This window comes from Homarus americanus, unplaced genomic scaffold (genome assembly GCF_018991925.1).
Source record: "Homarus americanus isolate GMGI-L3 unplaced genomic scaffold, GMGI_Hamer_2.0 scaffold46398, whole genome shotgun sequence".
NCBI lineage: Eukaryota > Metazoa > Arthropoda > Malacostraca > Decapoda > Nephropidae > Homarus > Homarus americanus.
In genome coordinates, this window is record NW_024755351.1 from 5,352 (window position 1) to 17,567 (window position 12,216).

The following is a 12,216-nucleotide window of genomic DNA, read 5'->3' on the forward strand; positions in this document are numbered from 1 at the left end:
ATGGTGTACAGGAGGCGTGGTGGTGATGGTGTACCGGGAGGCGTGGTGATGGTGTCCCGGAGGCGTGGTGATGGTGTACCAAGGAGGCGTGGTGATGGTGGTGTATACCGGGAGGCATGGTGGTGATGGTGTACCTGGGAGGCGTGGTGGTGATGATGCACCGGGAGGCGTGGTGGTGATGGTGTACCAGGAGGCGTGGTACTAGCAAATCTACCAGCACGCCTCCAAAGACTGGGAAGTCATTTGGTTTGAGGGAGGGAGGGAGGAGGATCATCAACCTCACTCCTTCCTCCCATTCGTTCTCCTCTCACCGCTCCTTCCCAACCCTCCCTCCCACTTCCCCATCATCTTTTCTCCTATTCTCTCCTTTTCCATCTTTTCCCTCAACATTCTCCACCCTCCCATACCATTTATATCTGTCCTTATTCACCCTACCCATTCAACCCTATTCCACATCTTCCCTCCATCACTTATGCTTCCCTATAATCCTCCCTCTCACTCCTTCCCTTTCCCTTCTTCCCTCTCTCCCCTTCTTCCCTATTACCCCTACCCTCTCCCCTCCCTCTCCCCCTCTCCCTTTTCCTTTTCCCTTCCCTCTCTCCCCCTCTTCCTATACCCCCCCTCTCCCCGTCCCCTCCCCCTCTCCCCTCGCGGCAGGTGGTGTTGAGATAAAGGCTGAAACCCCAGAGTGTTCTCCCGTGCGTCGTGGACAATGGTGACTGGAGCCAATTAAGAGATGGATTGGTCTTGTTACCTGAACGTGCAGCAACAACACCTCGAGACCAGCTCAATAAACCACGTTTTTGATGGTGTTGTTTTAGTTATGGGGGGGTGGGTGAGGTGGGTGGTATGGGTTAGGTGGGGATGGGTGAAGGTGGGGATGGTTGAGGTGGGGGATGGGTGAGTTGGGGATGGTTGAGTGGGGATGGGTGGTGGGGATGATGAGGTGGGAGAGGTGCTTAAAGGTTAGGTTGGGTTTGGCTTTGGTTAGGGGTTTAGGTGTGCGTGTGTGTTTGTATGTGCGTGCGTGGTGTGTCTAAGAACTCCAGACTGTACTCAAGCTCCCAGATTGTACTCAGGCTCCCTTGGAGTACAGAGGAGAGGGTACCTTAGAGTACCTGAATATCTCGTCCCTGATCTGCATACAGAGATGATGACGTGGGGGTGTCAGAGAAGTGGGTATCAGAGGGGGTGTCAAGTGGTGTCAGAAATGGGGGTGTCAGAGAATGGGGGTGTCAGAAGTGAGGGTGTCAGAAGTGTGTCAGAAATAGAATCAGAGTGGGGGTGTCAAGTAGGGGTGTCAGAAGTGGGGTGTCAGAGTGGGGGTGTCAGGAGTGGGGTGTCAGAAGTAGGGGTGTCAGAGTGGGGGTGTCAGAAGTGGGGTGTCCAAGTGGGGTGTCAAGTGGGGTGTCAGAAGGGGTGTCAGAAATGGGGTGTCAGAAGTGGGTGTCAGAAGTATGGGTGTCAGAAGTTGGGTGTCAGAAGTATGGGTGTCAAGTATGGGTGTCGAAGTGGGGTGTCAGAAGTAGGGTGTCAGAAGTGAGGGTGTCAAGTAGGGGTGTCAGAGGTGGTGTCAAGAAGATAGGTGTCAAGTATGGGTGATCCGAAGTGGGGTGTCAGAAGTGGGGTGTCAGAAGTGGGTGTCAGAAGCATAGGTGTCAGAAAGTGGGGTGTCAGAAGTGGGGTGTCAAGAAGTGGGGTGTCAAGTAGGGTGTCAGGAAGTGGGGTGTCAGAAGTGGGGTGTCAAGTAGGGGTGTCAGAAGTGGGGTGTCAGAAGTATGGGTGTCAGTGGGGGTGTCAGAAGTAGGGGTGTCAGAAGTAGGGTGTCAGAAGTGGGGTGTCAGAAGTGGGGTGTCAGAAGTGGGGTGTCAAGTATGGGTGTCAGGAAGTGGGGTGTCAGAGGTGGGGTGTCAGAAGTGGGTGTCAGAAGTGGGGTGTCAGAAGTGGGGGTGTCAAGTGGGGTGTCAAGTAGAGGTGTCAAGTGGGGTGTCAGAAGTAAGAGGGTGTCAGAAAGTAGGGGTGTCAGAGTGGGGTGTCAGAAGTGGGAGTTCAGCAGTGGGGTGTCAGGGTGGGGAGTGTCAGAAGTGGGGTGTCAAGTAGGGGTGTCAGAAGTAGGGGTGTCAGAAGTGGGGTGTCAGAAGTGGGGTGTCAAGTGGGGTGTCAGGTGGAATAGTCCCAAGTATGGGTGTCAGAAGTGGGTGTCAGAAGTGGGGGTGTCAGAAGTGGGGTGTCAAGTGGGGTGTCAGAAGTGGGGTGTCAAGTGGGGTGTCAGAAATTAGGGGTGTATCCAGAAGTGGGGGTGTCAGAAGTGGGGTGTCAGAAGTGGGAGTGTCAGAGTGGGGTGTCAAGTAGGTGTCAGAAGTGGGGTGTCAAGAGGTAGAATGTCAGAAGTAGGGGTGTCAGAAAGTAGGGGTGTCAGAAGTAGGGAATTGTCAGAAGTGGGGTGTCAGAAGTGGGGGTGTCAGAAGTGGGGTAATCCAGAAGTGGGGTGTCAGAAGTGGGGTGTCAAGTTAGATTGTCCAGAAATGGGGTGTCAAGTATGGGTGTCAGAGGTGGGGAACAAGTGGGGTGTCAGAAGTGGGTGTCAGAAGTAGGGTGTCAAGTAGGGGTGTCAGAAAGTAAGGTGTCCAAAGTGGGGTGTCAGAAAGTGGGGTGTCAGAAGTAGGAGTGTCAAGTAGGGTGTCAAGTAAGGAGTGTCAAGTAAAGGGTGTCAAGTAAGGAGTGTCAAAAGTGGAGTGTCAGAGGTAGGGTGTCAAGTGGGGTGTCAAGTGAGGTGTCAGAAGCCAGGGTGTCAAGTAGAGGTGTCAAGTGGGGTGTCAAAGTAGGGTGTCAAAGTAGGGTGTCAGAGAGTGGGGTGTCAAGTGGGGTGTCAGAGTGGGGTGTCAAGTAGGGGTGCGTGGGGTGTCAGAAATTGGGGTGTCAAGTAGATTAATCCAGAAGTAGGGTGTCAAGTAGGGGTGTCAGAAGTGGGGTGTCCAAGTGAGGTGTCAAGTATGGGTGTCAGAAGTAGGGGTGTCAAAGTGGAGTGTCAGAAGTGGGGGTGTCAAGTGGGGTGCAGAGGTAGGGGTGTCAAGTGAGGGACTGTCAGAAATGGGGTGTCAGGAGTGGGATTAATCAAGAAGTGGGGTGTCCAGAAGTGGGGTGCCAGAGGTGGGGTGTCCAGAGGTACGATCAGACACTGTTAATGATCAAAATGGCACTAGAAAACGCCATCGACAGGAGTGTGTGATGCTGTGCCTGGAAGAGAGGTGTGCGTGCGGCTGGAGGGAAGAGGGTGTGGCGGCGTGCGGCACTGGAGAATGTGGCGGCGTGCGGCACTGGAAGAAGAGTGGCGGCGTGCGGCACTGGAGGGAAAGTGTGGCGGCGTGCGGCACTGGAGAGAGTGTGGCGGCGTCGGCACTGGAAGAAGTGGCGTCCGGCACTGGAGGAGATGTGGCGGCATGCGGCACTGGAAGAGAGAGTGGCGGCGTGCAGCACTGGAGAGAAGTGTGGCGGCGTGCGGCACTGGAGGAGAATGTGGCGGCGTGCGCTGGAAGAGTGGCGGCGTGCGGCACTGGAGAGAAGTGTGGCGGCACGGCACTGGAGAAAGAATGGCGGCGTGCAGCACTGGAGGAGAAAGTGGCGGCGTGCGGCACTGGAGGAGAGTGGCGGCGTGCGGCACTGGAGAGAGTGGCGGCGTTGCGCACTGGAAGAGAGAGTGGCGGCGTGCGGCACTGGAGAGATGTGGCGTGCGGCACTGGAGAGAAGTGTGGCGGCGTCGCGGCACTGGAGGAGAAGTGTGGCGCGTGCGGCACTGGAGATGTGGCGGCGGCGGCACTGGAGGAGAGGTGTGGCGGCGTGCGGTACTGGAGGAAAGTGTGGCGGCGTGCGGCACTGGAGAGGGGGAGTGGCGGCGGCGTGCGGCACTGGAGGAGATGTGGCGGCGTCCGGCACTGGAGGAGAAGTGGCAGCGTCGCGGCACTGGGAGAGGAGAATTGGCGGCGTGCGTACTGGAGAGGAAAGAGTGGCGGCGTCGGCACTGGAGGAAGTGTGGCGGCGTGCGGCACTGGAGAGTGTGGCGGCGTGCGGCACTGGAGGAAGAGTGTGGCGGCGTGCGGCACTGGAGGAGAAGTGGCGGCGTGGCACTGGAGAGAGTGTGCGGCGTCGCGCACTGGAGAGAGTGTGGCGGGTACGCTGCCGGAGGAAGAGTGGCGGCGTGCGGCACTGGAGGAGAGTGGCGGCGTGCGGCACTGGAGAGTGGCGCGTCGGACTGGAGAGAATGTGGCGGGTTGCACTGGAGGAGAGAGTGGCGGCGTGCGTGACATGGAGAAAAGCGCGTCGCGGCTGGAGAGAGTGTGGCGGCGTGGCGGCACTGGAGAAGAGTGGCGGCGGCGACACTGCTGGAGGAAGTGGCGTGCGGCACTGGAGGAGAAAGTGGCGGCGTGCGGCACTGGAGGAAGAATGGCGGCGTGCGGCACTGGAGGAAGAGTGGCGGCGTGCGCACTGGAGAGAGATGTGGCGTGCGGCACTGGAGGAGAGGGGCGGCGGCACTGGAGGAGAAGAGTGGCGGCATGCGGCACTGGAGGAGAGTGGCGGCGTGCGGCACTGGAGAGAGAGTGGCGGCGCGCGGCTTGCACTGGAGGAAGAGATGTGGCGGCGTCAGGCACTGGAGGAGAGAGTGTGGCGGCGTGCATTGAAACGCGGCACTGAAAGAGAGTGGCGGTGCGGCACTGGAGGAGAGTGTGGCGGCGTGTGGCACTGAGGAGAGAGTGGGCGGCGTGCGGCACTGAGAGGAGAGTGTGGCGTGCGGTACTGGAGGAGAGTGTGGCGGTGCGGCACTGGAGGAGAGAGTGGCGGCGGCGTACTGGAGAGAGTGCGGATGCGTACTGGAGGAGAGTGGCGGGCGTATGCACTGGAGGAGAGAGTGGCGGCATGCGTACTGGAGAAGGAGAGTGGCGGCGTGCGGCACTGGAGGAGAGAGGGCGCGTGGGCACTGGAGGAGGGCGGCAAGCGGTACTGGAGGAGTGGCGGCGGCATGGAGAGGTGTGGCGGGCGCAGGCACTGAGGAGAGAGTGGCGGCGTGGGCGGCACTGGAGGAGAGTGGGGCGGCAGGCACTGGAGGAGAGGTGGCGGTGTGCGGCACTGGAGGAGAGTGTGGCGGCGTGGCGTACTGGAGGAGAGTGTGGCGGCGTGCGGCACTGAGGAGAGTGTGGCGGTGCGGCACTGGAGGAGAGTGGCGGCGGCGCACTGGGAGGAGAGTGTGGCGGGCGCGGGCGGCACTGGAGGAGAGTGTGGCGGCGTGCGCACTGGAGGAGAGAGTGTGGCGCGCGGCACTGGAGGAGAGAGGCGGCGTGCGGCACTGGAGGAGAGTGTGGCGGGCGGCGTGCAGGCTGGAGGAGAGGTGGCGTGCGGCACTGAGGAGAGGTGGCGGCGCGGCACTGGAGGAGAGTGTGGCGGAAAAAGTGGCACTGGAGAGGAGAGGGCGGTGCGTACTGGAGGAGAGGGCGGGCGGCGTACTGGAGGAGAGTGTGGCGGCGCAGGCACTGGAGAGAGGGCGGCGCAAGGCACTGGAGGAGAGTGTGGCGCGTGCGGCACTGGAGGAGAAGAGTGGCGGCATGCGGCACTGGAGGAGAGTGTGGCGGCGTGCGGCACTGGAGGAGAGTGTGGCGGCGTGCGGCACTGAGGAGAGTGGCGGCGTGCGGCACTGGAGGAGAGGTGGCGGCGTGGCGTACTGGAGGAGGTGGCGGCGTGCGGCACTGGAGAGAGTGTGGCGGCGTGCGGCACTGGAGAGGAGAGGCGGCGGTACTGGAGGAGAGGGCGGCGTGCGGGCACTGGAGGAGAGTGTGGCGGCGCAGGCACTGGAGGAGAGTGGCAGTGTGGCACTGGAGGAGAGGTGGCGGCGTGCATTGGAGGAGAGAGTGGCGGCGTGGGACCACTGGAGAGGAGAGTGGTGGCGTGCACTGGAGGAGAGTGTGGCGGCAACGGTACTGGAGGAGAGTGTGGCGGGGCGGCACTGAGGAGAGAGGCGGTGTGTGGCATTGAGGAGAGTGTGGCGGCGTGCGTACTGAGGAGAGAGGTGGCGGGCATACTGGAGAGGAGAGTGGCGGCGTGCACTGGAGGAGTGTGGCGGGCATGAGAGGGGGCGTGCGGGCACTGGAGGAGAGGTGGCGGCGTGCGGCACTGGAGAGGTGGGGGGCATGGAGGAGAGTGTGGCGGCGTGCAGCACTGGAGGAGAGTGTGGCGGCGTGCGGCACTGGAGGAGAGTGTGGCGGCGTGCGGCATTGAGGAGAGAGTGGCGCGTGCGGCACTGGAGGAGAGTGTGGCGGCGTGCGGCACTGGAGGAAGAGAGTGGCGGCGTCTGACACTGGAGAGTGTGGCGGCGTGCGGCACTGGAGGAAAGTGTGGCGGCGTGCGGCACTGGGTGGCGGCGTGCGGCACTGGAGGAAGTGGCGGCTGCGGCTGGAAGGGAAGAGTAGCGCGGCATGCGGCACTGGGAGAGTGGCGGCGTGCGGCACTGGAGGAGAGTGTGGCGGCGTGCGGCACTGGAGGAGAGTGGCGTGGGCACGGAGAGAGAATGTGGCGGCGTGCGCACTGGAGGAGAATGTGGCGGCGTGCGGCACTGGAGGAAGAATGTGGCGTGCGGCACTGGAGGAGAGAGGTGTGGCGGCGTGCGGCACTGGAGGAGTGGCGGCTGGCACGAGAGATGTGGCGGCGTGCGGCACTGGAGGAGAGAGTGGCGGCGTGCGCACTGGAGGAATGTGGCGGCGTGCGGCACTGGAGAAGTGGCGGCGTGCGGCACTGGAGAGGAGAGTGTGGCGGCGTGCGGCACTGGAGGAGAGATGTGGCGGCGTGCGGCACTGGAGAATGTGGCGGCGTGCGGCACTGGAGATGTGGCGGCGTGCGGCACTGGAGGGAAGGTGTGGCGGCGTGCGGCACTGGAGGAGAGGTGGCGGCGTGCGGCACTGGAGGAAGTGTGGCGGCGTGCGGCACTGGAGGAGAGTGTGGCGGCGTGCGGCACTGGAGGAGAAGGTGGCGGCGTGCGGGCGGCGTGCGGCACTGGAGGAAGAGTGGCGGCGTGCGGCACTGGAGAGTGGCGGCGTGCGGCACTGGAGGAGGTGTGGCGGCACTGAAAATGGCGGCGTGCGGCACTGGAGGAGAGTGGCGGCGTGCAGCACTGGAGGAAGACCCCAACGGTGCGGCACTGGAGGAAAAGTGGCGGCGTGCGGCACTGGAGGAGAAGGCGGCGTGCGGCACTGGGAGGAGATGTGGCGGCGTGCGGCACTGGAGAAGTGGCGGCATGCGGCACTGGAGAGAGTGTGGCGGCGTGCGGCACTGGAGGAAAGTGGCGGCGTGCGGCACTGGAGGAGAGTGTGGCGGCGTGCGGCACTGGAGGAGAAGTGTGGCGGCGTGCGGCACTGGAAGAAGAGTGGCGGCGTGCGGCACTGGAGGAAGTGTGGCGGCGTGTGGCACTGGAGGAAGTGGCGGCGTGCGGCACTGGAAGATGTGGCGGCGTGCGGCACTGGAGGAGAATGTGGCGGCGTGCGGCACTGGAGGAAAGAGTGGCGGCGTGCGGCACTGGAGGAGAGTGTGGCGGCATGGCACTGGAGGAAGAGTGGCGGCGTGCGGCACTGGGAAGAAGTGGCGGCATGCGGCACTGGAGAAGAAGTGTGGCGGCGTGCGGCGCACTGGAGAGTGGCGGCGTGCGGCACTGGAGGAGGTGTGGCGGCGTGCGGCACTGGAGGAAGATGGCGGCATGCGGCACTGGAGGAAGTGTGGCGGCGTGCGGCACTGGAGGAGAGTGGCGGCGTGCGGCACTGGAGGAGAGTGTGGCGGCGTGCGGCACTGGAGGAAGTGTGGCGGCGTGCGGCACTGGAGAGAATGTGGCGGCGTGCGGCACTGGAGGAGAGTGTGGCGGCGTGCGCACTGGAGGAGAGTGGCGGCGTGCGGCACTGGAGGAGAAGTGTGGCGGCGTGCGGCACTGGGGAGTGTGGCGGCGTGCGGCACTGGAGAGATGTGGCGGCGTGCGGCACTGGAGGAAAGTGGCGGCGTGCGGCACTGGAAGAGTGTGGCGGCGTGCGGCACTGGAGGTGTGGCGGCGTCGGCACTGGGAGAGGTGTGGCGGCGTGCGGCACTGGAGAGGTGTGGCGGCGTGCGGCACTGGAGGGTGTGGCGGCGTGCGGCACTGGAGAGTGTGGCGGCGTGGCACTGGAGGAGTGTGGCGGCGTGCGGCACTGGAGGAGAGTGGCGGCGTGCGGCACTGGAGGTGTGGCGGCGTGCGGCACTGGAGGTGTGGCGGCGTGCGGCACTGGAGGAGAATGGGCTAGTGCCAGGCGAGGAACACAGGTGACGCAAGGTGAGTCACTCAAGGTCAGCTCACCACCTCCCATTATGGCCACCCTTCAAGGTCAACCTCCAGGAATTAGTTAATTTGTTTTGTGCTTTTGTTTGTTGTTGTTTGTAAGAACTGTTGTTGTTGTTGTTGTCATGTAGTATGGAGAAAGGTCTCGTCAGGGTCTCGTCAGGGTCTCGTCACGTCTCTTACGGTACTACACCTCCATGTCGTCCTCAGGTCCTCGAAGGTCATGTCACCCTCGACTAGGACACATCCCTTTAAAGTCATGTCACACCCTCAAGTAGGCCACATCCCTTTAAAAGTCATGTCACACCTCGACTAGGCCACATCCCTTTAAGGTCATGTCACACCCACCGACTAGGACACATCCCTTTAAAGTCATGTCACACCCTCAGTAGGCCACATCCCTTTAAGGTCATGTCACACCCTCAGGTTCAGGTTGTGCGTCTTTAAGGTCGTCTGAGGTCACACCATGTCCCTCAGTAAGGTTGTGTCAGAGGTCAACCAGCCATGATGGCCCCCAAGGTCAGGTCACGCCTCCTGAAAGGTCTGGCCACGCCTGAAGGTCTGCGCCCCTCAAGGTTAAGTCACGCCTCTACTACCTTTACCGTCCCCACCTGTACCACCAGTCCTCTCCTGTCACCACCTTACACCACTGTCCTGTCACCAGCATCACCATCAATCTATGTCAGGTCGTTTAGTACACAGTCCGCCGTTTCGTACACAGACCCACCCATATCCTTCGCACACACCTTGAAGATGATTGAAATTTGCATGAGGGTAATGACCCTAAACCTAGCCAACCTAATCCATCAACCTAACATTGCTGGACAGGTGTATTGCTGGACAGGTGTTATAAGGCAGGTGTGTCATATAAAGGTATCTTGGGACCATCAGGGTTCCTGAAGCCGTGCCAGGTAATGACAGGAGTATTTTTCATTCATATTCATTCAGTTTTCTTTCTTTCAGGTAAATTGGGTCTTGTCAGCGTGTCGAGGGTGACCGTGAGTGTGGTGAGGTGCTGAGAGGTGCTGGGAAGTGCTGAGGTGCTGTGTGCTGAGAGCTGCTGAGGTGCTGTGTGCTGAGAGGTGTTGTGCTGAAGGTTCTATGTGCTGAGGTGCTGTACATACTGTAGTTACCTCGACTTTAGTACGTAATCATCTCAGTTACTTCTGTATAGTGTGAGAGTTGTTGTACATAGATGACTGAGCTTTGATGACTAGAGCTTTGTACATTTTACCACTGTTAGTACATGTACTAAGTGTATTCTCCCCAAAAGCCTGAGAATATGTTTGTCTTGTTTGTATTTTGTGGGGGTGAGTGATGAAGGAATACCGTGGCACTATGGGTGAGAGTAGGCTACCTTAGTATTGTGGGCACTCAGCAGGTCGTGGTGGCACTCTCAGCCATGGGTCGTGACGATAGCTGACTCACTGAGATTACTGTGGAATTGTCTAGGCCCACCTCGTTATGTTTATTCTAGTGCCATCACCACCACAGTGCATCACCACCACAGTGCCATCACCACCACAATTCCATCACCACAGTGTCATCACCACCACAGTGCCATCACCACCACAGTGCCATCACCTCCACAGTGCCATCACCACCACAGTGCCATCACCACCACAGTGCCATCACTACCACAGTACAACGGTGTAATGTAACCTGATGGTTCTCCAAACTGGACATAATGTTATGTAATGAGTTTACTCAGGAGAGCCACTCTGCCTCCCAACCAACCAGGCACCGCCGGACCTGGAGGGGAGGAGAGAAAGGTGGTGAGGAGAGAAGGAAGAGAGGACAGGCAAAAGTAAGAGGAAGGACAGTAGAAGTAAGAAGGGGAGGAGGAGGAGTGATGGGAGAAGGAACAGCAGGTGGAGGATGCTGGTAGAGGAAAGAGGAGGTGAGAGTGAGAGAAAAATGTAGAAAGAGAAAGATGATGGGAATTGAGTTAGTGGTGATGTAACTGCGTCGTGTATGAGGCCTGTTAGGGTGAGATTACATAAGACCCATTTGGGTCAGGCGTCAGCCAAATAAATGTTCATCCCAATGCATTAAACAAACTTTGACGTCATCGTGACATCGGCTAGTGGCCAGAGTAAGTGTTTCAACCCAACACAATTAACCAACCTAACCTTAATTCTGGCATATGAAAGGTTCCCTTATTACCAGCTACAGACGTTCTCATCACCAGTTATAAGGAAATAATTGCAACGTAGAGCCTCTGAGAATCCTGTGTTGATGTCGTAGTTAAGTGACAGGGATTTAATGCGTGGGTCTCGAGTCCCAAATATCGTCACCACCACGTCACGCCCATCAACCACGTGACGGTGATGTGACGTTTGGCCCCGTCACCCATTTGACAAGTAATAATAATAATAACAAATACTAATAAACTGGAGATGAAGTAAAATTAATTAGTGTATTAAATATTCGTGCGTGCGTGTGTGTGTGTGTGTGTGTGTGTGTGTGTGTGTGTGTGTGTGTGTGTGTGTGTGTGTGTGTGTGTGTGTGTGTGTGTGTGTGTTTTCACTATGGCGTCTCTTCAATATACTGTACATTTATTAATCCCTTAACCACACAACATTTTAACTCTTGAGGCAGAGAGAGTCTCCATGTAAATCAGGAATAAATGTGGAAGGTGTGGATGAGGGAGGTAGGGAGTGAAGAGGGAGGAGGAGGAGGAAGAAGAGTGATGGAAGTGGGAGGTAAAGGAGGAGGAGGTAGGGGGAGGAGGAGGTAGGAGAGGAGAGAGAGAAGATGTAGGAAGGAGGAGGAGGCAGTTTGAAACTGGTGCGGAGTCTTCAACATTATCTGGTGTGTTGTGCTACAGAATAAACAATAACAAGTGTTGATCAAATGCCTCTCTCTCTCTCTCTCTCTCTCTCTCTCTCTCTCTCTCTCTCTCGTGTGTGGTTGTTGATGTTCATTGTGTGCGTTGCAACGTGGTGAGGGTGACCTGGCCCTCCCACGCTGCTAAACCTAAGCCTGGGAGGAGAGGGCAGAGATGGAGGAAGAGAAGAAGGGAGTGAGAGATGCTGGGAGGAGGAGAGGAGGAAGCTGGGAGGAAGGAAAGGGAGGGTGGGGGAGGATGGATGGTGAGTAAGGAGAGGGAGGAGGTGGAGAAAGGTGTAAGTGACGGGTTGGGAGGAGGAGGAGGTTGCTGTGAGGATAGAGAGAGGATGGAGGAAAGTGAAGAGGAGGTTGGGAGGGAGGAAAGGCAGGCTGGGAAAAGGAGAGAAAGAGGTAGGTCAGTGAAGGATGAAGAAGGAGGAGGAGTGTGGTAGGAGGGATGGAGTGGGGTAAGAAAGGAGGAAGGTTGGTGCCCACATGTGCTTCAGCTTCAGTCATGACGCAATACAAAGTGCGTCTCGTTGAGCCTCAGACGGCGTGGCGGCCAGGTTGACAGGGGTGAGGGAGACTTAGGGGGGGAGGGTAAGGTTGTCGTGGCAGGGGTAGACAGAACACAGGAGGCAGGGAGGAGGGCAGGGGATGAGAGAGGGGGACAGGTGGGAGGGAGGGGCAGGGTGGGGGGGTGAGAGAGGGGACAGAGGTGAGGGAAGGGAGGGCAGGGGTGGGGGACAGGTGAGGGAAGGGAGGAGCAGGGGTGGGGGACAGGTGAGGAAGGGAGGAGCAGGGGTGGGGGGTGAGAGAGGGGACAGAGGTGAGGTGGGGGACAGAGGTGAGGAAGGGGGCAGGGGGTAGGGGGGTGAGAGGTGTGAGGGGAAGGAGGGGCAGGGGTGGGGGTGAGAGAATGGGACAGAGGTGAGGAAGGGAGGGGGCAGGGGTGGGGGACAAGGTGAGGGGCAGGGGTGGGGGGACAGAGGTGAGGGAAGGGAGGGGCAGGGGTGGGGCAGGGTGAGGGAGGAGGGTAAGGGAAG

At 59.4% G+C, this 12,216-nt stretch overlaps 1 protein-coding gene across 1 annotated transcript; it reads right to left on the bottom strand.

Moving 5' to 3' along the window:
• Positions 1-4,638: 4,638 nt before the first annotated feature.
• Positions 4,639-6,261, bottom strand: LOC121856512 (leucine-rich repeat extensin-like protein 3). The gene has a single exon (XM_042352105.1). The coding sequence runs from the start codon at positions 6,259-6,261 to the stop codon at positions 4,639-4,641; it is 1,623 nt and encodes a 540-aa protein (XP_042208039.1).
• Between the last annotated feature and the right edge of the window lie 5,955 nt (positions 6,262-12,216).